We start from the raw sequence: 26,555 nt of genomic DNA on the forward strand, positions 1-26,555 counted from the left end.
AAAAATGCTGGAAATAACCACAGAAGCCAGGTTTGCAATTGTATGCAGAATTCTGCCATCTTTGGCAATAGGTGTCTTACTACACGAACAGGGTTAAGCTCAAGTAGTGCAATTCTTTATACTTTTTCTTTATGTGCTCTATGTATGACAAACGAAATGTGTCTCAAAAAAGCCTTTTTATTTCTTCTTGAAATTAAAGTATGCCATGCTCACCTAACTCATCTTTACCGCGGCAGGGCGATGGCAGGAGCCGGTGACAAGTCCTTCGACAATGACTCTGCCTTCACCGGATACAACAGCATCTGGTTTGCGGTCTGGTCAGTGTTGAGAAAAGGTGAGCATCGTTGTTACAAATGTTATCGAAATTGTACTAATATGACTTTAACTGAGCTTAGCTTAACGTGCTCTCTCTTTCTCTCTTTCTCTCCGTCTTTCTCTCTTTTTCCTCCCTCTTCCTCTCTTTAACAGGCTCCCCGTCTCCTTCTCTCCGTCTCTCTCTCCACCTCTCCAACTTTTTCTCCATGTCTGTGTGTGTGTGTGTGTGTGTAAGTGTGTGTGTAAGTGTGTGTGTTGTGTGTAAGTGTGTGTGTGTGTGTGTAAGTGTGTGTGTGTAAGTGTGTGTTAGTGTGTGTGTGTGTATGTGTGTGTGTGTGTGTGTGTGTGTGTATGCGTGCGCTCGTGTGTGTGCCTTTGCCTCCCCTGTCTGTGTTTACAAGTCAATGGTTTTTACTGCTATCATCTTCTATTTATTCCAACTTAAAAAAACTTCATCTTTAGATCTTTATCATACAGCTTAAATCCTTGGCATTCCTTTTGCACAGGAGGAGAGCCGGCCCCTCGGTCCATCCCAGCCCGAATCCTGGCGGCGGGTCTGTGGCTGTTCGCCCTGATCGTGGTGTCCACCTACACCGCAAACCTGTCGGCCTTCCTCACGGTCAAGAGACTGGAGAGCCCCATCAACTCACTCGACTCTCTGGTCCACCACAACAAGGTCAAGTTCGGCGTGCCCAGAGACACCTTCTTGTACAGCTTCTTCGAGTCGTATAAAGGTACGAATTGAATAAGATAACAAATCTTTCTTATAGTGTTTTGAGATATGACAACATATCTATTTTAAAGGGTTTCTGCATTCTAAAACTGACACCAAAAAAAGATATTCAATGTGTTCTTATTTTCTACATACAATATAGAGTGATGCTATATTTGAGCGTCGACACACACGTATTGTCCCTTCTAAAACCAGCTGCAGATTCATGGACTAAAGCTTATATCTTATTGTATATTGGAGAAAAATCACCGATTTTGAAACATTTTGTGGTATTATCTTGACATATAGCTTATTCTTTCTTTGTTCATTTCTTTAGACGACACTGGTAACGTCTACAAGGAAGCGTGGGACAGAATGGAGGCGGACGACTCCTACTACAGGAACTTCAGAGATGGTGTGGGAAAGGTAGGACACCCATATCACAAGACAGTACTGATTCAGAACTTATACCCGTGTGATTGTTTCTTCTGGTATTTAATGACAATGCCATGTGCAATGTCCGCCTTTCCAGGGTCTCTACTTGCACTGCATCTCTGTTATTTTACCTATTTCTTTCCACATCATATCTGTCTATCCTCTCTTTGTCTATCCCTCTCTCTCTTTCGCTCTCTCTTTCTATCTGTGCGTTTGTGTGTGCTAATGACTGTGTGCATATATTTGCGGGTTGGTGTGTTGTTTCTATGTATCTCTACCTCTGTGTGTGTCTATGTGCACGTGTGTACCTTTTTTGCTAGATAAAGATATTAAATCTAACGATTAAACAACTGACAACACCTTGTTAGAATATGTCAAATGTCTATAATCATCCAAACTATATAAATATTACCGCCTGTGACCTGCAGGTATGTAAGCGTGTTACACAGCACGCTATAACAAGGCTATGGCGTGAACAGGGGCACGCTGTGACGGCCGTCATAGGGTGTTACATTGGACACTATAACGGCTGTCTTTAATGTCAGTCATGATGTCAAATAAATAGAAAATGAAAATAGTAAAAGCACACCCAGAAAATACTTTTACGCGTATATTATATATTTTTGTTTTATTTACCAGTAGCAGAGCTCCGGAAAACATCAAATTTTGCACGTGTGCAAAGCGCTCGCGTCACGGCGCGGATGGGTGCCGATCTCGGTGATCTTGCACCCACTAATTCTGCAAAATCAAGTGAAGAAAACCTTGTCGTAGGTGTACTTTTCATTGTAATGCAAATATACAGATGTACCCGGCTATTACTGGGCGCCCAGTACGAAATCCGTGGAGAAAATGGCGCCGATACTCGGCCCCCAGTACGGAAGGACGTTCCGTACAAGAATTCCAGTTCGGAACGGCTTTATTCCAGTACAGAAGCTTCGTCAGCACTGGACGTCCAGAACTGAATTTGTTTCGGTACTCGGGTTCCAGAGCTGAACTCCTTTCGGCACTCTGGTTCCAGTACGGATTTGCGTTCCGGCTAGGTCAACGGTCATTCGGTACTGGTTACCCAGTGCGGAGGTCATTCAGCACTGGATAACCGAGTGCCGATTTACGGATGTAACGGGTTCCGTACTGGATTTACCAGTAAATAGTGACTCTCCAGTACTGGAAACCGAGACCTCAAATTATTTCGGAACTGGGCGTCCTTTACTCACGTTCTATTAGTACTGTGATGATCCATTGTTTGGACCGACTGGACAGCTTTGGATTTAGTTGTTTGTACATTTTGATGATAATAATAATAACTTTATTGCAAGTTCATGCCCGAAGGCTAATTGCAGACAAACAAGTACATGGACATACATGGGAATCGAAAAAGTTATCTAGTCTACTGTGAAAGTTCTAAGTTTACTAAGGTTGACTATGGTTGGGTATGCTTGTACATACTAACGTTTAGGTAGCACAAGCCACAAGGATATGTTGTCGTCGTTGAAACGTAACAGAATGTGATACTGTATTTTATTTTTTCTTCATTCGAACGTTTTCCAAACAATAGCTTTGAAGTAGGAAAAAAAGCATCGAAGAGAACCTCCTTGAAGAGATGCAGCCCTGAAAATAACGTTAGACGCTCGTTAGAGTCTCAGCACTCGGTTAGCAGTCCTGACAGGAGGGTTCCCAGTACTAGTACTGAAGCTGCCCAGTACAGGAAGTCCAGTACTGAGAAAGTCTTAGTACTGGAGCTCCTGTTCTGACGACCACTTCCGTACTGGTTGTCCAGTACTGACAAAGGAGGCAGTTACATTTGTATGTTTGCCATTGTAATCTTCAGATGTAAAGTTTTTAATTTTATGTCTGAGTTCGCTGCGTAGTAGAGCTGTTTCAACTACCCGGTGCGACCGACCCACGGAAGGTCCACCATGTTGGTATGCAATTTAATCAGCTGCTTCAAACAGAAGATAGCTACTTATTGTGCTATACATTACGAAAATACGGCTTGGGTTGTCATTTTTTTATTCACGGTGCGGTGGAACTAACGAACGCATCAAGAGTATGGACAGAATGAATATGTTGGTGCCTGTATATACCCGTTCATCAATCATATAAATTTGGGAAGAATTCTGTTACGAAAGAAGATGAAAGTTAATTTTTGCAAGCAGCACCGTTATCACATGTTACCTGACACGCCATGACGGCGTTAGACTGTTCCCAGAGACACGCTGTGACGGTTTGCGCTTTGGATAAACCTGGAATTCGTTTATAATTTTTCGTTAGCAATCGGTGCAACGATTTAGTAAGTTAATTTTGTCAGCGGTTTTTGGCAACAATAAACTGATAATTAAATTAACGGTAGTTTGTCACTGAGGTTTTGTCCATAGCCACCCACCCATTCGCCGTTGCCGCGTGTGTACCTGCACACCATAACGGGTTGTAAGGTAGATAGTGGCACGGTTGTAATTTTGTCAGTGTCTGTTGCCAACAATAAATGGTTAGAAAGATCCGTAAGGTCCGTTGCTACATAAATTCATAGAAATTGGATAATGATAAGTTTATTGCAAGTTCTTGCCCGTAGGCTAATTGCAAGCACATGAAACATAGAAGGACGGACAGACAATTGGTAACAATATAGGCTGTGGCTATTCTAGTTCAAATACTAACACTAAATTCTATCTTATTTGGGTTTGACTTTTTTTTTTTCGAGACAGTGGAAGACGAATGCTCCCACTGATGTGTGGGGTTTGTGATGTTAACAGGATAGTAGTTTTCTTTTGTTCTGTAAACATGGAGAAGTTTGGATGGAATTTGGTGGCCTCTTTAAACAGCGCTTTTCTTTCTTGATCGTAGAACGGGCAACTTGAAATAAAATTTGTTTCGTCTTCCACCGTGTTTGACATGCAGTATTTACAAGTTCTAGATATTAGGCTGCACCAAGTAATTTTTATGGATAACGTCCGCGCGCGCATTGATTTTGGTCTGTTCAAAGAAAAAAACAAGAAATTCACTATAACTATGACCAAAGAGTTACGACAGTGTCGCAAATCGCAAGATAAACGTAAAACTTGTCACGCGAAATGCATACATTTATAAATAACGAAGTGGCTACTGACAGGATGATCCTGTCAGCAGTAGAAAAAATTGCACTGCGATCCTGTCAGCAGTTGAAATATCTGCACTACTGACAGGATCATCCTGTCAGCAGTGCAGATTTTTCCACTGCTAGCAGCGGAAATTTTTCTAAATATGTAAGCATAAAAGTGAAAAAGGGCGGCAACGTTGTTGTTGATTGGTACGCTCTCGATGTCGGTCAGGGAGAGCTGACGTTCGCGCAACTGTACGGGTGGTACGAGAGACTTGTAGCGGCGAGCCAGTGAGTTTCGGCCGTACAATTTTAAGCAAGTCTTGTCAAGATCAGCTACAGTGTATTTCTTCTGCAATGACGAGAAGATTGGGAGAGGCATTGAAGTTTACCCCGGCCTGCAGGTGGGGCAGGCAACCAAGCAGTTCTGGTGTTTTATCCGCATGGAGGTTGACAAGACAGCTGCCACAACTGAAGCTTCTAGGCCCAAGACTGTTTTTGAGGTATGAAAAGTTCCGTTCTTTAGTCTGTTTTGGATCAAGTACCATGTACGAAAAAATTATAATCTGGGAAGGGGGAGTGTAATATGAATGCATTCATGTTTTCTGCATGGATAATGATCATGTATTCGTTTCTGGTTATTTATACTTGTTGGGGAAATATTTTTTTTTTATTTCTATCATTTTTGGTCCATATTTGGCTCTTGAATAATTGCTATTATTCATTAGGATTCCTAAAGCATAGGTAGAAATGCAGTAATGCATGCGAAGAGTTATACTAGTATATATAATAAGCAAATCATCATCATCAATTTTGCCTTTTTGATATACTATGTTTCTGCAGGCCTGCAAAATAAATGGGATATGGAAAGAAACAGGACAGGACAACAACTGCTGTTCAACTTCAAGTGATTTATTCAAATTATTGCTGTTTTCATGATGAATAAAAATATTGTTAGTTGTTACACTGTGTTCCCTCCTTCAATTTGTGTCCTAACATGTGTCATCGACTATCATATTTCAAATCTAGGCATCTTGTTTTTTTCGGCCCTCCTTGTTTTTTTTCGCGCTCTCGCATTAGATGTAGGGTCTCCAAAGGACGTCATCTATAAAAATTACTTGGTACAGCCTTATAGAAGACAACCATAGACCCGATTCAGTATAATAAATTGTTAAAGAACGCATAGACGATAGACTTTATAATTAAAGCACTGCTCCGACAATGACGACCCGCCGCGTGCGTCTCTTTGTTGTGCCGACACCAGGCCCTACCGCATGAATGTGTGTAATTGACGTGATGTGCAATTTAACCGACGTTTCTTTGTTAGCACAAACAGACAACACGGCAACTGAAAGTTCTGAATTATAAAATAGCAATCAGGCTCTAGCAAGCGTATGTTGTCTGCCTACAAATTACCATACGATGAAGGCTATATAAACACATTGTCTTTCGTTGGTCATTCAGTTGAATGTGATTTGGAATACGTGCAAAGCCATGGAGTTTCGGCGTTTTGCGAAGGCAAGAGCTCCAAAACCAAAGTTTAGTTTTGTACGAAGCCGCGACAGACAGAGGTTTCACAGCCCTTTAGTCAAGAAGAGACCGAGGGATAGCGACGGACCAGACACAGGAAAACGTCAGAAAATTCGCTTCGAATTCGAAACGGGGAGTATGGTCGTGACCGATCCGCTGGCCGCATACAAGATGGATCTGAGGACAAGAGGTGAAAGCTTCGAAGTGAAAGATGGAAGAAATGCGTGGGTCGTCCGTGACTGGAACGAAAGCACCTGCAGGTTACGGGAGGGAAAGTACGCAGTTGTGGAGAGAATGAGGACGGCCTTCACAAATGCCAATGGCCGTAGCCATTCGTTTTGGATCTGCTCATGTCGGGAAGCTAGCAACCAAAGAGAGCGTCTAGCTGAAACAATAGAGATGGTGACAGAAGACTTTGAACATTTCGTATGTAGAGAGGAGGGACTTTATTGCCTCCACTGTCGGCTCATTAATTCCTGGGAAGAGCCGGCACCTGGGATTGAGCTGAACGGAGAAGAAGGCGAAGATGAACTAAAGGACGACAGCAACAGCAAGGTTTGCTTTCTGAGAGCCGATCCACTTTTGGTATTGGTTGTGTGCGATCGGAGCAGCGCCCTTGTGGGTACAACCGCACGTCGGCGTTACCTCCACTGCCTCACTTGTACATGTGACTATGGTGTACGGAACTGTGAACACGTCAACATATACCGTGATTGGCTACGGGAGGAGGGTCTGGATGAACCAGCTGCTGAGACGGTCACCGCGCCACCACCTGAGGACGTCTCGGGCCCCACCGCGCCACCGTCCGAGGACGTCCCCGTGGCTGCACCAGAGACTGACTCCGTGCCACAAACACGGGTGGCGGTCCGTAAGAGAGGCATCATCCGGCAGGCTGGAAGCCGAAAGCGGCCTACAAGGATGACCCCGCCGCCGCCACCATCTGAGGACGTCCCGAGTCGCTCAGTGACAACGCCGGGTCCACGCACCAGTGCCCGATGTAGGAAGCGACCGAACAGATTAGATCTGTAGAGTCCATTTCTTGTAAATATGTTTTAATATACATGTAATGTATATTTCAAACTGTTAGATACATTTCTAACATTGGCTAAGTTATTTATATTAGTTTCCAACATGCGAGAAGGAGTGGAACCTGTAAATTGCATTTTTCAATGCAATTTACAGGTTCCACTCCTTCTCGCAAAAAGTATAGTTTAGTCTTTAGACGTAGTAAGACTCTATGTATTCGAACCTGTAAATTGCATTTAAGTATAGTTTAGTTTTTAGACGTAGTAAGACTGTTTGTATTCGAACCTGTAAATTGCATTAAGTATAGTTTACTAATTAGACGTAGTAAGACTGTATGCATTCGAACCTGTAAATTGCATTAAGTATAGTTTAGTCTTTAGACGTAGTAAGACTGTATGCATTCGAATCTGTAAATTGCATTAAGTATAGTTTAGTCTTTAGACGTAGTAAGACTGTATGTATTCGAACCTGTAAATTTCATTAAGTATAGTTTAGTCTTTAGATGTAGTAAGACTCTATGCATTCGAATCTGTAAATTGCATTAAGTATAGTTTAGTCTTTACACGTAGTAAGACTGTATGTATTCGAACCTGTAAATTGCATGAAGTACAGTTTAGTCTTTAGACGTAGTAAGATATATCTCGTTCTTTACACTGTATGTATTCTACATTGAGCACACATGTACAATAAAGGTATAAGACAAGTATAATGTGTGGTTTATGACAATGCTAGCTGTGGGCGCGGCGCCTCTCAAGTAAAACCCCAAGACACATTATATTTTGAATGACTTGGTATAACCCGTCTTGGCGTGCGGTCCAGTACGCCATAACGGGATGATAGAACTAACGAAACAAAGTCTCAAAACGCACAAAATTCGAAGTTACAATAACTGAGCATACCAAATAAAACACATATCATTTTCTGATCGCCTAAACTGGAGTAAAATTTACCATTTGTAACTTACCTTTTGTAACGATGTGTAACCCGTCTTATGGTAGGGTCACATTTCCTAACCGGGGCCCGACTGGGCTGTTTGAGAAAACAAAGATTAAAAAATGCATATAAAAAAAAAATATACATAGCGTATGGTAGGGAGAAATTTTTAAAAAGTTCTGTGTGTTTTGTTGTCTTTTATATCATAGTTTTGGTTCCCACAAGCTGCCCGGCCGGGCCCCGGGGTGGAAATGTGACCCTAGCATTAGTGGTGGCCTGTGGGGCTCAACACGTCCTGGCGTGGTGGCTGACACGCGCTGACGGCCATGTGGAAAATTGCGTGTTGGCATTTGATACGGGAATTTCAATCATTTACAAAGACAATTTTATTAAGAATACTTTCATAAAACTTCGGGTTCAGAAAAAATTAGCTTAAAGTCATTCACATATGGAGAAATTACGAGTTGCGTATCCATTCACGGTGTTGTGTTGTAATGTGTGCCGTATAGCTTTAGTTTTCTTCAAATCGCCTAATGCCGGCATGCCAAACTGTCATTGCGGACCTTCCGCGCCGTGCACTCCGGTACGGCGGATCGGATTTTACACGGGTTTATCAGCAAGTTCAAAGCTACACATCCGTAGTACAACATCTAAACATTATGAAAAAATAAAATATACAAACTCTGCTGCTAGTACTTTTTTATATTTGCAGAATGGATCGTGGCCGTTTCATGATCTCTGTGATCATCAGCCCTCGGCCGGTATGCTGCTGGAACGAACTTGTAAAACTCCGTTACCAACGTTTAGTCGTTCATCATAATCAAAAGATCATGAGATACGATTATTTAACTATTTTCTGTTGCGCAAGCGGTAACGCAGCCCCACTGCTTCGCCATCTGGATAAAATACCGTGGATCCTAGGGCCCGCGTTCGAACCTCAGTGGTCGACTCGAGCTCGGACATGTTGTAAGGGATTGCATTCGTCATTTCGGATGGTGACGTAAAACCAGCGGCCCCGTGTATGAGGGAGCTTCGGGCATAAGCCTCAAACGTCAAACCTCTGCACGTAAAAGAACCCAACACACTTATCGAAAAGAGTAGGGGTGACCCGGTGTGCTTGGCAAATACGCGAGCCGTGGCGAAGCCGCATTGCACTACCACTAGCTACTTGAAAAAGCATCATGCTTCACCTCAATTGAGGATGCCTGCTTCACATTTTACCTTCTTACAAGACAAGATCAGTTTTCTCAACCTAACACCATGTGTAGATGGCCGTTATAGTGCCCCATGTAACACCCTATGACGTCCGTCACAGCGTACACCTGTGCACGTCATAGCCACGTTATAGCGTGCTGTGTGACACGCTCACATACTTCAGGCCTGTGACTTCAATTCCATTTTAGGCGAAGCGTGGAGATTACGTGATGCTTGCCGAGACGCCGTTCCTGGAGTACGCCGTGCTGAACGATGAGAAGTGCGAGCTGATGCTGGTCGGGGCACCTTTCATGTTCCAGGGGTACGGACTGGCCACTAAGCGGGGCGACCCTCTCCGTAAGGCCCTGTCCATCGGGTAGGTGTCATTGAATTTGCCAGTTTTGTTGTTTAGGTAAAGTAGAATACGACGTGCATTTTACTGTAGACTGTCCTTTGTATGATTAAGTGTTAAGTAGATTCCCCCATTTCAGATACCTAAATAATAAAGAGATATTTATATTCCTTACAGTCTTCGATAAACCAACTAAATTTATAACTAATCATACAGCCTCGAACATTTATACAATTACCAAGAAGCGAGAAGAAGGCTTAGCCGAAAGTACTAGAATGTACTAGAAGCTTTTTATGGACATGAATATGTATACGATAATCATTGTTCACATGCTATAAATGCTAATAGATACCCCACTTACTAACAATGGAGTGAATGGGAACCAGTTTTGGATTTTGAGATTCCGTGCAATTAACAAGAGTGTGCGTTAATCCGTTGTGCAATTACTGTATAATATCCAATCATCAAATAAACCATACCAAGAGAGTTACTCTGTTCACAAACCACTAGATATTGTATAGAATACTAGATACCAAATTTTACCTTAGCGATCGTTAACAAGCTCTCACTGGACCTACGGTACGCTGGCAGCGTCGTTGCGTCCTTAACTGGATTTGTGTTACCCTTGACTTTATAATGGGAATATTATTAAAAACGTACAAGTACGAACAAAAAGACAAAAAAATACAATGTTTACAAAGATTACTCTTTGTCGTAGAGTGCTTTGTCAATTCGATAGGCCGCAGTGACGCCGCCAGCGTGCCGCGGGTCCAGTGAGAGGGGGCTTTATTATTAGATTTATTGTTGCTTGCTATGATAAACACGTCTTGTCATGTATCCCCAGTATTCTCCGACTGCAGGAAACCGGGGCGCTGTCGGCTATCAAGCAGCGGTGGTGGCCGGAAGACAAGTGCCCCCTGTACGGGGGAGGGTCGGCCGTAAGGGGGAAGAGCCGTGTAACAATCACCACATTCTTAGGTACGATCAGCACGTTCTTGTGTATGTTTTCAGTTACTGGTTTGCGTAGCAAAACCTTTGTTGGATCCGTTGGCATATGTGGTGGCCGTCATCTTGAATTGTCACGTCACAGGGTCGCCATACCATTTTATTAGGAGGGGTGTTTTTTTTTTTTTTAATCGGCACTCAACTATCACACATTCAACTCAAACAAAAAAAATCAAAGCCAACAATTTATAAAAAGATCCCATAATCTCTAAATTAACATAGCAAAACTGAAGTATATGTATCACAAATTCTTAACTCTAGTTTCTTTTGCGTTTGTTTGTTTGTTTTGAGTCCATTATTGACAGATTGAACATTTTGTTTCCTTTTCATCCGTGTATAGTTTCATCAGGTTAGCAAGACACTGAATAAGAAAACCATTTGTACACAACCAAGTGTTCCATTTAACTTTATTTTTGGGACCGAATCTGTAAGCAGCGACACCTATAGCTGCAGTTGACTGTGAACCTGTCAGGAAGTTGACAAAATGAAACACTTGGATGTGTACAGTCATCATCATGATGTGTACAAAGAGTATTTTTTTTTTCTTGGTTAAATGTCGAACTATTTTCAAATTCATAATATAATTGAATTTACGATTAATTTCTTAATCAATTGGCCCATTCGTTCGCTGTTTTGTTCGTCCTTTCTTTCTTTCGTTCTTTCGTTTGGTTTACAATATTCAGCATTTGAGAGCATTAAAGTGTAGTGAACCCGTCTACCCTAACATTAGGGTACCATTATTTGCAGCTTTAATGCACTGCGAAATGGTCAGAGCGTGTCAATAACAGCTAAATTGCTCCCTTGGGCCTTTTTGAATGATAGATTGACCTGTATTTCGGTCGTAGGGGGTAGGTTAGGCCTACCCCATTTTGAAAAAGGGGGAGCTCCGGAGGTGAAGGGACGGTGTTTTATAGCAAAAGACGGAAGGAATATACAAGATTATCAAGGACAGATCGTACTGGAAAAATACTTTATAGAGTATACCTCACGGGGTAAATCCGGACGAAAGATGATCATGATACAAGATTTGGATAGACACAAGGGCTTCATTTGGAAGAGGTACCCTGGGAGTCCAGGCACCGTAATCGGCGGGCCACGGAGCACCGCACGCGCGCCCAAGCTTTTACGGCCCACCCTCCCGCTGCCCCCCGAAGACCGACCCGCCCCACTCTCCGCTGCAAACCCAAGCTCCGCTATCCGATTACGGATAGCGGAGTAATCGGATAGCGGAGTTTGGGTCTGAGCGGAGAGTGGGGCGGGGTCAGTCTTCGGGGGGCAGCGGGAGGGTGGGCCGTAAAAGCTTGGGCGCGCGTGTGGGGATCCGATTACGGTGCCTGGACTCCCAGGGTAGGAAGAGGGGGAAAGAAAACAGTTTCAATATCCCTTCTATGTATGGCCAGGATGTATTTCTTGGCATATATTATTTAATAGGTGCGGTCAGAGTGGTCTGTGTATCGCGAACTCTAATCGTTCGGGGCCGGAATGTTCCCTTTACGCAGAGTTTTTGGACACATGCTTCAAACTTAGGGGAACCTTCTTTTTAATGAGAATTCAGTATTGTTGTCACTATGGAAACTTGCGCGAAACAGCTAGGAACTCCTTTCCAGACTGTTCATCACAATAAACAGTTCAACCAATGATAGCTTTTAAACTATAGTGGTTCTACCAATGAGATCTGAGAGGGGCTGCATGTCGTCAAATATTTGTAATTTTCATTTTGTTTTTATTTTGAATTTCTACGTTTTGACTGAGGAGGGCGGGGCTACGGGATCGGTCAAGAACCGTCAAGATAGCCGTTGATTCGGTGGGCCGCAAGGGGGCGCGATTTAATCAGGCCATGATCTAGGGGAGAAACCACAGTTACAATATATGCCAATAATGCATGTAGTCCTATGGGGAAGTGAAGAAAAAGAAGGTGTCATTATCTCAGGAAGAGAAAAATTAGACCTCAAGTGCTAACCTGTTACGTCAACTGTCATAAGATGTATTTCCGACAAATGCTATATATATACGGCTAGTCTACAGATAAAACCCCTCTATTCAGAGCCCTTGGATTGGTCATACAGGCTTTAGACACCCAGTTGAAGACCATCCTACTATATATTGGGGGTGCAAAAATCAACAAGATAGAGATGGACCATTTATTTTACAGCCACTCCTTTACTGCCCAAATTTCACCAAAAAAAAAAGAAAGATTTTCCATGGTCTCTTGCGTCTTCCTAATGGATTTACATGAATTTTCCATACAGGAGTGTTCTTCATCCTTGCCGGTGTGGCTAGCCTGGCGTTAGTCGTGACTGTGGTGCAAGTTCTGTTCGCCAAAAGTCCGTGTGGCAAGAGAAGATACAAGGTACTCAAGATCACCTGCTCGTTTGATTATTTCTATGTCTTACTCACATCTTACATCTTTCCCAGGAAGGTCTTGAGGCCTGTAAGTGAAGAGCATCGTTTCTTCCAGTCCTTGTCGTCTTGTAAGACCCCTTTCTCCCAATGTTTCTTGAATTCTGTGTCCTTTCATATTTTTATTGGCCTTATAACTGTGTGCGTTTACACTTTGGTTTGTATGTTTGTAAGTATCATTTTTGTAATTTTTTCGTTCTCCATTCTTTCTACATGTGCTAACCATTTGAGGGCTACTCTTCCCATGTCTTCTCCTATTTGTGCTATTCCTACGATCCCCTCATGAAGATATTTCGTAAACTATTGGCTATTGTCTAAGAAGATGGAATATCAATATGGATTTCTGATGCAAATATTTTGTTGTGATTTCAGAAGAGAGAACAGTCGAAGTCAGTGCTGCAGTCTACATCCTCCCTGTCGGACAGTAAGGCATCCGCTCCTCAATTCGACGCTGCAATAGCCGATGGAGACTAGCCAGGAAGCGATAGGTCAATAGCGACATCGTGCGGAATTTAATAGATTGCAACCACAGGAAATACCCTGCTACCAAGCAATACCCAGCATGAATACCTACCTACCTACCTAGTCCCTTGACCTCCGGGTCGTTGGTGGGACAAGGTAGCAGTGAAGATGGAGATCTGTCTCTAGACTCATGACAATGTAAACCAGATACTCTAGATACGTACCAATAATCTAATGTAACGAGTACATCCAGCTATAGACCACACTTTGGTGGGACTAGGAACAACATTTACACAAATAAGCTCGGTATTAACCTGCAGTAATGTAGTAAATCGCACAATGTCACTGTTAGACCGTCAAAGACACGATGTATGGCAATTTGTACATTCATGGCAGTGGAACGATTGCTGACATATAACGATTCGAAAGAAGTAATTTTCTGTATGAATGACTGCTAAGACAATCTAATTATGCATACTAAAAGTAATATTCTAGACCATTATGTTGATAACAGTATGATGCGTCAAAATGTTTAACATTGTCTCGTTTGGTAAAGAGTTGTTTATAGATTGCCCTACATACAGGAACAGGTAGATGTAATGTGGGCAGTGACTGGGCACATTTCATATGAATCGACTGCAATTTCGTCAACTGTGTAATGCGTGTGTAATAGATTATGTGAATAGGAACAATAATTGTTATTGCAAGAGTGGGTTATCTTTTTCATACTTACATTTGTTATATCAAGTACGGCTTAGTAAATAAACAATGGGAGACATAGCCTGCTTAGTATCTACCTGCAATATTGTAATAAATCGCACGATGTCGCTGCTAGACCGTAAAAGAATCGACTGCAGTTCCGTCAACAGCTGTACATTAACTATAACCTTGCGGTTATGTGTATGAAAGTTCACGGATTAAGATACAAATTTAAGCAAACAAGCTTACGTTTGTTAAATAAAATACGGCTTAGTAAACAAAAGGAGACATAGCCTGCTTAGTATCCACCTGCAATATGGTAACAAATCGCACGATGTCGCTGTTAGACCGTAAAATAAATCGACTGCCGTTCCGTCAACTGTACATTAGTTTTTAACTTGATGTGTATAATAGTTAACGCGTTTAATACAAAATCAAGAAAACAATAGACATCACAGTCTTGTCACATATAGTTAGTTTACTCTCCAAGCAGAGCATGGGTTTCGGCTGGTTTTTGACGTCTTTTTAGGCGTTTTTCTCGGGCTTTCTATTTTGTCATCTTGTTTTTTTCGTATAGCCATATAAAAAAAAAGATGACAGAGTAGAAAGTCGACAAAAACGCCCCAAAACACGTCAAAAGCCAGCCGAAACCCATGCTCTGCTTGAAGAGTATAATATGTGAAGTTTATTGCAAGTTCATGCCCGTGGGCTAATTGCAAATACATGATAAAAACATAGGAAAAACATACATGCGTCAGTAAACTGTGCCTGACTTTGCTGTAACAATAGGTTACTGGTACTATATACAATTGTTGGCTATATCTAAATTAGCTGGGTTTGACTTCTTTTTTGGAAGCAGTGGAAGACGAAAAGTCCCACTTTTTCTAGTATTTGTGGGTTCTGTGATTTCAAGAGAAAGGTAGTTTTTTGTTCATCCGTGAATGTGCAAAAGTAGGGATATTTCGTGATAACTTGTTTAAATAATTCGGTTCTTTCGTCACTGTTAAATATACACTTGGAAATAAAATGTGTGTTCGTCTTCCACCGCCTTGGACGTACAGTATTTACAAATTCTTTGGCACACTGGTAAACTCTTATATCGTCCTCTCTCTACTTCTAGGGAGTGAGCACTAATTTGACTCATCATATTTGACTCATATAATAAGTGCACTGGCAAAGGGCATTACAACGTGGGTACCTTATACCTAACAGTTTTCATGACTTTGGGTATCTGGCCTTACCATCTATGCAAATATTCCTGCGTTAGAAGCTTTTCTCTCATATGTATAGATTGAGCGATGTAGAATGTTGTTATGTAAATGACATGTGTGTCCTATGAAATAAATAAAACGTAGAAAACGGAATGTCGCTATAGATACCTTCAATATCTTGCATCTTTAATTTGTTACGATGATTTTTGTCTCAAAGCATTAATTTAGCGCCAAACGTTTTAATCAGAACTTCTAGTGGCCTTGTTTTCATAGAAAAAACTGTTTATCAACTTTGTTTAACCTTTAGTTATTGTGAAAACATTTGACTTGGCTCTATTCCACGTGTTATGATCACGTGACTTAGAAGTCTCGTCTGGTCCATTATTTCCGTAGGGGTGAAGATTTTTAAGAATGCGTTCCATAAATTAATCATTTATAATTACGGAAACAATTTATTATTTGGTATAAAAATATGGTCTATTTTCTAAGACTTGAAAAAAAAGCTTTTACTGCAAATTACAGATGTTGGAAACATATTTAAACGTTATGAAAAATATAACACCCCTACAATTTTACGGACATCCAAAAGTTCATGTTTACGTCTAGGAACGAGACCAGACATTAGAAGAGTAGCGTTTTGATATTTTTTGAGCTCGGAAATTCGCAGAAAAATGGCAGCTAGTTCCACTATTAAGCTGTATAACGGGGCCAAACTGCCTCTGCTTGGACTTGGGACTTACTGGAGGGTAAGTAACTCCGACAAACTTACGTAAACACTGTATAAAGCAATGTTTGTGGAAGTGTCTAAAAATTCGATTGCGAAGGTCACTCACTTATTTCTGTTACCCTTGCAGAAAATTCAATGCATAAGTCATTGCAGTTGTTTCTATGTTTTTCCATTTGTTCATGGGTATATTTGGGCCCTGATTTCTTCCATGTATCACAGTTTTGCAAGTGTTTTGCATAACATTTTAGATGGTAATCTATTCTTGAGAGAGGGATTTTGAATGATAATTTCACCTTGTGCTTGTCGGCCATTTAATGTGAACGTATTTAACCAAGGAGTTAAAAAGAATGAATCTTCTTGCTTTCACTATGTTCAGTCGTCAATACCTTACTGTAAATTTGACAGAGAAATGTAGTCGTCGAAAACCTATTGAAAACAATGTGAGGGAATACGAGGTGTAATTCATGTAGTAGCTGCTAGGGGTCGCCTCTTTCATATTAAGCATTGTCTACATTTCAATTCCAGGTGCCCTATGCTTACACTATGGGTGGAAAACTTCTGCCACTGAAGTCTGAGGAATACAAGGTAAGGAAAGCTGGAATTTCAGCATGTTGTTGATTCTTCAATCATTGTTTTACTTTCTTTTAATCATTTCCTTATTATGTACTCATTTCTTTATTAATTTTTTTTTCCCTTCCTATGTTTTGATTTTCATTTCTTTCCTTTTTCATATAGCTTCTCTTCAATTATTTTCCTTTCATTCATTTTCATCTCCTTTCTTTCTTTATCTTTACTTCTCTTGATCCATCATTTTTCTTTCATTCATTCATTCGTCCCCTTATAACTAAAATATAAGTGATCTTTTTATTCAACAATAATGAAAATTATCTGATTATATAACCTAAAAGTGTTTTTGAAGTTTGCTGTGATGACATTAAACTGTACCACAATATCATCTTTAATTGTGTACAAAATAAGTTTCCTAGTTTTCGTTATTTAGATAGCTCAGACAAGTCATATTTCATAAACCCTGTATGCTCATCTATCGACAACTGCCTTAAGAAGGGAAAAGAAATTGAACCTGTATATAGCGGTAATTAATTAGTATGTAGATGTAGTTAGATATGTTGCTGAAGGTTAGACATCCAGGTAATAAGATACGCCAAAAATAATTACTCAAGCAACTGGATAAAATTTTGAAACAGTCAGACGGAAAAGGGGTCTACGTGTTCAACTGTCAGGCACCTGGGATAATGCACTGCCCACCACCCCCCACCCCCGGACAAGCAACATTTAGTTACTGTCTTACTGTGCTAAAACAACAGTAGCTAAATTGAACTATTGGCATAAAACTTTGTCTTGAATTAACCTTTTTTAAAGACTTAACTTCAAGACATCCTAAATTGTCTTAACCTCATTAACATATCTATTCAGAGTTTTGGTATAAAAACTGGTGTTCTCAGTCCTATCGTTAGTTACTGACGAAAGACAGTGGATGCTGTCTGAAACGTCTGACTGTTTCAAAATGTATCCAGTTGCTTGAGTAATTATTTTTGGCGTATGTAGTTAGATATCACTTTTTTTTTTCTTTATTGGTATTTCAAAATAAATTACAAACTCAAACACAAACAGAAAAAAAGAACATTTTTGTTATCAGAATGTAATTATACTTCTGCGTGTCACCATGACCTGTACTTAGCTCATCAGAGCATAAATGTGCAATAATTTGATTAGGTCTTTCATTTATTCATTAAAGATATTTTTTTTTAAACTTTTCTTTCCTGTGACACAGAAAACTGCATATGAGTGCACCAAGGCAGCCATCAGTGCTGGGTACCGCCATATCGACACGGCCTACGCCTATGAGAATGAGGAAGAGGTGGGGAGGGCCATCAAGGACAAGATACTGGACAAGACTGTCAAAAGAGAGGACATGTTCATCACTGGGAAGGTAGGACCGCTTTCCTGATCTTTTGACCTTTGACTTTCAAATTAATGAATGAATGATCTGATAGACGTTTCACCATCTGGATCAAATTCCGTGGATCCTAGGGCATGAGTTCGATCCTAGGGGTCAACTCCAGCTCAGACATGTTGTAAGGGATTGTATTTGTCATTTTGGATGGTGACGTAAAGCCGTCCACCCCGTGAGGGAGCTTCAGGCATTAGCCTCATGGTCAAACCTGTGCAAGTAAAAGAACCCATCACACCGATCAAGTAGGGGTGACTCGGTGTGCTTGGCCAAAAACGTGAGCCGTGGCAAAGCTACATTGCACTACCAGAAGCTACTTCAAAAAGCATCATGCTCGTACATTGCCATCATTAATTTATGGCAATGTACGACATAATTTACAATCTAGGTCTATTTTTCAACAGTTCTTATAACTTTTATCATATTATTATATTGAATAAAACCTACAGTAATAACTAAACCGAACTATTGTAAATATGGTATCACATATTTCTAAGCTACTTTGCGACTTTACATTCGTCAATCTCATTTTCTAATAGGATATAGTACTGACTTTCTTTTTTACCTAGCGTTTTCTTTTCAAAGCTGATGTTAATTTATCCTGAAATGTGTTCACTTATAGTTTCTTCCCTTGTTAATCTATTATCCTCACAGCACAACTCTCACTATACAGTCAAACCGAAGAAGACCAGTCAGGGGACTGATATAATCTGGACTATGTGTGACAGGTGGTCACTATACTCGGGAAGGGTTCTTTATGCTTGTGTCAATGGGAAAAGTTATCAAAAAGTGGTCATATTGTCCAGATAGTCCTTATGTAGAGGTGGTCACCTGTGCAGGTTTGAATGTATATCAGTGGCTAGGTGGTCCTTATATATACAGGTGGTCACTTGTACAGGTTTGACCATACTAGTCATGTATATGCAACCAGTGCTGAGAAAACTTTTTGTGCAACACTAATTACTAATACTTTGTCATCGTCATGTCATAACAGCTTCCAGTGGTAATAGACTGTCCCACTAATCTTATTTTTCAAATAACTTTTTCCAGCTGTGGGCTACCCACCATCACCCCGAGGATGTGAGGCCGGCAGCTCTGAACAGTCTGAAGACCCTCGGGCTGGACTATCTGGACATGTACCTCATCCACACCCCATGGGCATTCAGGGTATGTTCTTAAACACTTTTGTCTCAATTAGGCATGAGATTTAAAGTACAAAGTTTAGTCCCTAACAAATTAAGAAATTTGGCTAAGGTAAACAAATTTCATTTCTGACAATTACAGGATTGGTGACCGGAAAACTTTTCAAATCTTAAAGTTTGATGCTCTATGGAGAAAAAAACCCGACACAGACTGATTTCGTCATAGGAGATTTTAAACACAAACTGCCATGTCATTGCGCACTTTCAAACACATTTGACGATTCCCTGAACTTAGAGGAGGCGGTTGTTTGATTAAAATCTTACTGGTTTACGACTGATAAGTAAAAAAAAAATATTTTTCTCCATATTTCATAAAAGTAAGGAAGGGAAATACCTGCTGAGTGACATTTTTTCTAGTAGTTAAATCCGGAAATGTTTGACGGCTTGCACGGGAAGTGAGTACTCGCAAGACATAGATACGTTTCATTTCTAACAAACATGTGCAATGACATACATGTACTGTAAATCACTTCAAAATAGCAGCAGGTAAATACTAAGTATAGCGGTTTGGGGGAAATGGAGTAGGTCACGGCACTTAATTTAAACGATGGGAACAAACATTACTGTCTCAAATATTAGTGATCAAATATTTGTGATGATGAAAGTTTAGCTGTTGACTAGTGACCTATAAATCAGCTAAAATTAAGTTACAGGAAAGAAATTAAGAATTACAGTAGACGGTTTGTGTAAATCAGTTTGAGTCGTTTAAATTGGTGTTTTTTTTCATGAATGGTGTGACAGCAGATTTCTCAAGTAATTCTTTATCCCAAACTCCCCCAACAGAACCCAGGAGATGGTACCCTCTTCCCAAGGGACAAGGAAGGGAATCTGTTCTTCGATGACACTGACTATACCATCACCTGGAAGGTAGGTGTAGTGCAACAACAATATTTTTTAAAGATTTAGCATTTTTAATTTCTTTCTTTTTTTGTCCCCTTCCCTTGCAACTACTAGTAGCTTTATTCTATCTCACTGACTTTTGTAAATACATGTAAGATTTAAGTTTGCCTAGTCTTTATTTTGCCGTAGGCAGAAAATGGAGTGTTTGCGCTTGAAACAATAGCAGTGCTAAAGTCATACATGTAGGTGGGCAAAAAGGTTTGGTGGTTGTTTCAAGTTCGTGCTGAAAGTTACCCGCAAAAACCGGGAACATAAAACCACTGTGAACATTTCTGCATTTACAATATTTGACATTACATTAAGTTAATGATTCAACAGGCTAATTATTCTAAAGGTTTCCATAAAACTCTTAAGAAAAGAAAACTTGAAAAAACTTTTTTTTTTCTTACAGGCAATGGAGAGTCTTGTGGAGGATGGTGTTGTGAAGGGCATCGGTCTGTCGAACTTCAACATGGAGCAGACACACCGAGTCATCAAGAAATGTCAGATCCAGCCAGGAGTTATGCAGGTCGGAGTCAGAATTACCTGTTAACTGTGCTATATCAACATGGACCCTAACCCCACCATGTACTATCCTGTACAGTCCCTAGTTCTAGTACTGAAGCACCCTGTAGTACACTTTACTAACCCCAACTGTAGCGCTAAAGGACCTCCCCAATCCTGTACTATCCTGAACCCTCCCCAGCCTTAGTACTGAAGGACCTTCCTCCACCCTGTACTATCCTGTACCATCCCCAGCCTTGGTACTGAAAGACCATCTCCCACTCTGTACTATCATGTGCCCTCCCCAACTTTAGTACTGTAAGACCTCCCCCCACCTTGTACTATCCTGTACCCTCCCCAGCCTTAGTGCTGAAGGACCCTCCCCCACCCTGTACTATCCTGTACCATCCCCAGCCTGAACCTGTACATTCAGAATACAACACGGTGATTCCGTATTGGCCCGACTGCCGGTTGTATTGCCCGACAGCCGAAGCGACCCGCGGGAGGGCCGGGACCAAGGGTGATATGGAATACACTGTGTTGTATTTTATTAATGTAATACCCGCCTGAAGAAAATACATTTCAATGCAAAATGCAATGTTTTGTGTCCTCGAACAAAATAAATTGTAACAACATTGATTCCAACCTCCAAATCTGGCGCACTTGAAATACATTCTAAATGTTCTATGGAAGCCTGACTGTGTAATATGGAAAACTATCACACGATGCGGGAGTGTCCCTGTGGTGTAGTGGTCTGGGCTTCTGGTACTTGCAAAATCTGGTAAGAATTACTTGGACCAGAAGGCCCGGGTTCAAGCCCCGGGTTAGGACACTTCTGGACAAGAGGCACATTGAGTCATACCAAAGACTTTATAAAAATGGTACATACTTCTGAAAAAGTATGGAAGTTAAACACACTCCACTGCCAGTGGACTAGCCCCCTGCTGCAGTGATTGCACCACAGTGTGGCCCAGGGCTATGAAACAGGGATGGGCACCGCCCTATACATCAATTATGGTGTGGGAGGATTTTAACTAATCACACTATGCGGAACACCCGTATCAAACATTTTTGCGGCCCAGGTATGACATAATATCCTGTAGCCTCCCCAGTCTAAGTACTGAATGGCCTTCCCCCACTCTGTGCTATCCTATACTGTCTCCAACCTTAGTGCTGAAAGACCATCCCCATCCTGTACCCTCCTATGCCTACCCCCACTCTGTTTTATCCTTTGCTGTCCCCAGCCTTAGCACTGCAGGGCATTCCCCACCCTGTACGATATTGTACCATCCCTTCCCTTGGTACTGAAAGACCCTCCCCCATCCTGTACCATCCTGTATTATCACAGCCTTAGTTCCTAGGTACCTCCCCCACCCGGTCCTAAACTGGACCCTCCCCAGCCGTAATAGTATTAAAGGACCTTCCCCACCCTATACTATATTGTACCATCCCTTTCCATTGTACTGAAGGACCTATCCCCATCCTTTATCATCCTGTATTGTAAGGACCTTCCTAACCCTGCACTATACTGTACCCTGTCTTTCCTTGGTACTGAAGGACCTTTCCCATCCTGTACTATCCCCAGCCTTAGCACTTATATGTACCTCCCCTACCCATGACTAACCTGTACCCTCCCTATGCTATAGCCTTGTTATGAACATTTCTGCCCAACCTAAGAAAACATCACTCCTTGGCCTCTTCATTTAAGAAAACTTATCATCTCTTCCCAGATGGAGCTGCATCCTTACCTGTCCCAGGAGGAGCTTGTGAAATTCTGTAAGGACCACAAGATTGCCATCACTGCCTTCAGCTCTTTTGGTGCTCCTGACAGCCCCATGTAAGCGGCACACTTTTAATTTCATCCCCAAAATAAGCAAAGACCGACCAGTATTTGGTAACACCTTAGGGGTGGGGCCTACTTATGGTGCTATAATTGGATTGGAAACACTCTAAACGATCAGCAACTGCATTGCATTTCCATCAGCCTGACTAAAGTAAACTTCTAGTAGCATAACAACTGGTCAGGCCAGTAGAATTTCCTGAACCTCTAAGAATTGACAACATCAAAATAGGGAAAGATTCTCTCAAGCTAGAGGTGAAAGGCAACAAACTCTTAGGAAGGAGACCAAATCAGCCCTTAACAGCAACTGAGCTTATGTATCACAGGCATAACGTTCTAACAAATTATCAAATTTTTGACAGCCCTCATACCATACTTCAGTATCATTTAAATTTAAAAAAAATTGCTGAATGATTCCAGGTCCAATATGGATGTTTTTATCATCTTTTGTTCAGCCGAAAGGACGACGACCCACGACTTCTGAATGACGGAGAAATCAAAGCCTTGGCGGAGAGTTATGAGAAGTCCCCTGCTCAGGTAATGATATAAATGACAGAATCGTTTCTTTATCAACTGGAATTCTGTCGAAAAAAGAAAGACCTAAGAAAAGTCAAGTTGTTGGTTGTGCTAAAGGATTCTATGGAATAGCAACATGCTTTTGAAAATAACATACATTACTATAGTACAGAGTAGATGTCTGTAAATAATGTAGATCTGTTGCAAATTTGCCTTTATTACTAGGATGCAATACAGTGTATAAGGGGGGTTTAGGGAATCTAGTTTTGAGAGGGTTGCTAACATCATGTATGAAAACTTATACAGGGAATGAGTATGTTATAAACATTATCATTATGATGCCTTGTATTATATTTTATGTATTTTGTCCAGATCATCCTACGTTACCTGGTACAGCAGAGGATCTCAGTGGTGCCCAAAAGTTCTAATGCAGACAGAATCAAGGAAAACACAGAGGTAAAAGAAGAAATTTATTGCATGACAAGTGTACACAGTACAGTGTATATGTATGGCAACAACTATTTAAACATAATATGAAATATAGGTAATATATAATAGAATAAAACTTGACATCCTTAGTACTAATACAATTACAACAAGTTTTTTGGACACAACATGCTACTCTCAAAACAATTTATGGAAGTCTTCCACGATTGTCTCAAAAGCTCACCCACCTTCGTGTAACATTTGCTGGACACTGCTTTCGAGCCAAACAGCAAATAGTTTCGGACATCCTTCTATGGAAACCAAGAGGCCGTGTGCACTGCAGAAGTTTGACTTTTACTGATAGTTTAGTTAGAGACACCGGGATTGCATATGAACACTTAAACATGTGGGACAAATGATGTTAGATAGGGCGATATGGAGTGATGTATGTACTTGTTTAGTCCTGGCCAATGGCCGATAGATAGATAGATAGATGGACTAATACAATAAGGGAAACGAGAGTTTAGAGACCTCAAATAATACCTCTATTAAATGTGATCAAATGTTATGATGCCTCAGTGAAATATTCAGAGCACTTGTAGATGTTTTATCTTTTCTGATTTTGCAAAGGCTGTGAATATTCATTAAGCATTTACATACATTTTATTTTGTTAAAATTAAAGGTTTATCTTTCTTTAAAAAAAGTTAATTTTTACACGCATGTGTGTACACATTGGAAATAGCAATTTCTGGAGGGATTAAACCACCTTAGTCATACATTATACAGTTCACAATTTAATTAAAACTAATCTGTAGCACTCAGATAGACCCAGAGTGTACCTGTGTCTCACTCTTTAGATATATATACATGGCATTATAGGATGATAATGATAATAAAGTTTTATTTGCGAATTCATGCCCGTAGGCTAATTGCAAGGGTACAAACAGCAGTAAGGTAACAATGGTAACGAGTGTCTATTCTATGCATCTAGCTAATGTTTCTACATACAACATTACTGGAAGGTTTAACTTCTTCTTTGCAGGCAGTGGCTGATGAAAAGTCCCACGTTTTTAATGATTAGTGGCTTTTGTGATTTTAGTAGAAATGCGTTTTTTTCAGGTCTTCTAGATGGTGAAAGCTCGGGAATGTTGTTTTGGTTAATAATGGTTCTCTCCCCTATTCGTGATCCATCTTAAACTGTTTGTCCTTCTTCAGATCTTTGACTTCAAGTTGAGCGATGATGACATGACCCGGCTGGATGTGCTGAACAAGAACTGGCGCGCCCTCCGCTACGAGTCGTAAGTATCAATCAAATAATATAATTCACATTTGGTAATTAATCTCAATGCAAATGTTCCTCTCAAAAAATGGCTGGTTGGTTGGTTGGTTGGTTGGTTGATTGGTTGGTATAAGTAATGCAGCAAGGGAAAACTACCTGGCAGGGCATTGGTTTTAAAATGTGACTGTACTATTACTGTACTGTATATGGCATAGTCTGGATGTCCCTGTGGTGTAGTGGTCTGCGCTTCTGTAACTTACCACATCTGGTTCAAATTACTTGGAACCAGAAGGCACGAGTTCAACTCCCGGGTAGGACACCTCTGGGCAAGAGGCGCATTGAGTCATACCAAAGACTCTATAAAAATGGTACACACTTCTGAAACAGTATGGAAGTAAAACACACTCCACTGCCAGTGGACTAGCCCCCTGCTGCAGTGATTGCACCACAGTGCGGCCCAGGGCTATGAAACGGGGAGATGGGCACCGCCCTATAGGCCCTATAGGCCTTATGATGTGGAAGGATTTTAACTATATGGCATAGTCACTAGAAAGGTCATCTGTGTTCAACTTAGTAGATTCAGTCGTTCTTAATCAAAGTTGAACTGTTAATTTCCAGCACATAAGTTGGACTTACTCGAATTTTCGACTGATCAGCTCAAGTCTTTGTCAAGGAATGAGCAATCCACTGCTTCTGTGACGTCACAAGAAGCCATCTACAACCGTCCCTCAACAGGGACGGGGGACGCTACAGACTTTCTGCAACTTATGATCCACTGCTCACCTTGTCACATGTTCTATCTGCATAACGCGACGTCACAGAAGCACTCTCATCAGATCTATAAAAATTATTGTATAATTCCTTTTTTTGTTTTTATTTACAGGGTGAAGGCGCACAAGTTCTATCCATTCAAAAAGAAGCCCAGTGCCGAGCCCATGGCTGCCAGGGCCTAGCCACTGACTGGAACCATGGCCGAACACCCCATAAAAATCAAGGAAGGCTACTAAAATGTTCAGTTTCTGCAGCAACATTTGTGTCCATCCTAGACAATTGCTTGGAACCAATATTGAAGAGTTATGTAACATCAATTCGATCTTTTTCACTACATATTTCTCAATCATATAATAATAATTATAAAATCTTGTATAATGATGATGGTTGATATGATTTACTTTCAAAAGTGTTAAAAAAATGTTATCTTCTGTCAAAAGTTGCACATTCCAGAATTTCTTGATGTTATTTCGGTTATAACAGATACGTAGCCCTTTGCAAAGATAGCATTGAACAGATATTGCCTTTCTTGCATGTTGTTAACAGAGAGCAAAGACTATAAGAAGAATATGATTGTTCCAAATTTGTATGCAGTTATCATCAAAAACTATTGGAGGCCTCTATGTTATGGTTCATAAAGTTTTCATCATACATATTGTAGGAATATTTTGCTAGAAGAGTATCCAAGAACAAGGACATCCAATAAAATGCTCAACATCTGTTTTTGCCATCATCATATGCATGGATGGTCGGTCGTCTATGAGCTAATAAAACAATACATATCATTGAAAATAGTTTGACTATCTTTTTTTTTCATGTAACAGTGATTGAACCGACATATATTGTATTGTATAACCACCTATTGTGCATGGCACCAACTTGTTATGTTACATTGTATGATCTGCCACACCTAGTGAAAGTGTTAAGTTCAGGTTAAAAAAGAAAGAAAAAACTAAAATGTTGAGAGTTCGCTACTTGCAAAAAAACTTTCGCTTATATTCTCCTTTTTGTTTTTAACAATCTAAAACCTTCCATAGATCGTGAGATTTGAGCTGGAAAATGATAAAAATATTGCTGTTTTATGGCTCTTA

The 26,555-nt window shown here is 40.7% G+C and overlaps 2 protein-coding genes across 3 annotated transcripts; both read left to right on the forward strand.

Moving 5' to 3' along the window:
• Positions 1 to 239: 239 nt before the first annotated feature.
• LOC136425776 (glutamate receptor ionotropic, delta-1-like) lies at positions 240 to 14,053 on the forward strand. 2 transcript variants are annotated; one of them, XM_066414722.1, is made up of 7 exons: positions 240 to 334; positions 822 to 1,049; positions 1,365 to 1,453; positions 9,428 to 9,594; positions 10,415 to 10,548; positions 12,825 to 12,925; positions 13,351 to 14,053. In XM_066414722.1, exons 1-7 carry the CDS (start codon positions 241 to 243, stop codon positions 13,447 to 13,449), a joined length of 912 nt encoding a protein of 303 aa, XP_066270819.1. In that variant the 5' UTR covers position 240; the 3' UTR covers positions 13,450 to 14,053. The 2 variants fall into 2 exon arrangements, with proteins under 2 accessions (XP_066270819.1, XP_066270818.1); XM_066414721.1 differs by having other exon boundaries at positions 13,348 to 13,538.
• A 1,883-nt stretch (positions 14,054 to 15,936) lies between these two features.
• LOC136425852 (aldo-keto reductase family 1 member B1-like) lies at positions 15,937 to 26,256 on the forward strand. The gene is made up of 12 exons (XM_066414788.1): positions 15,937 to 16,093; positions 16,600 to 16,659; positions 17,867 to 18,025; positions 19,097 to 19,213; positions 20,032 to 20,115; positions 20,540 to 20,675; positions 20,993 to 21,151; positions 22,309 to 22,468; positions 22,927 to 23,008; positions 23,360 to 23,443; positions 24,630 to 24,712; positions 25,577 to 26,256. The coding sequence occupies exons 1-12, from the start codon at positions 16,019 to 16,021 to the stop codon at positions 25,644 to 25,646; spliced, it is 1,269 nt and encodes a 422-aa protein (XP_066270885.1). The 5' UTR covers positions 15,937 to 16,018; the 3' UTR covers positions 25,647 to 26,256.
• Positions 26,257 to 26,555: the final 299 nt, after the last annotated feature.

This window comes from Branchiostoma lanceolatum, chromosome 19 (assembly GCF_035083965.1).
Source record: "Branchiostoma lanceolatum isolate klBraLanc5 chromosome 19, klBraLanc5.hap2, whole genome shotgun sequence".
Classification (NCBI taxonomy): Eukaryota; Metazoa; Chordata; class Leptocardii; order Amphioxiformes; family Branchiostomatidae; genus Branchiostoma; species Branchiostoma lanceolatum.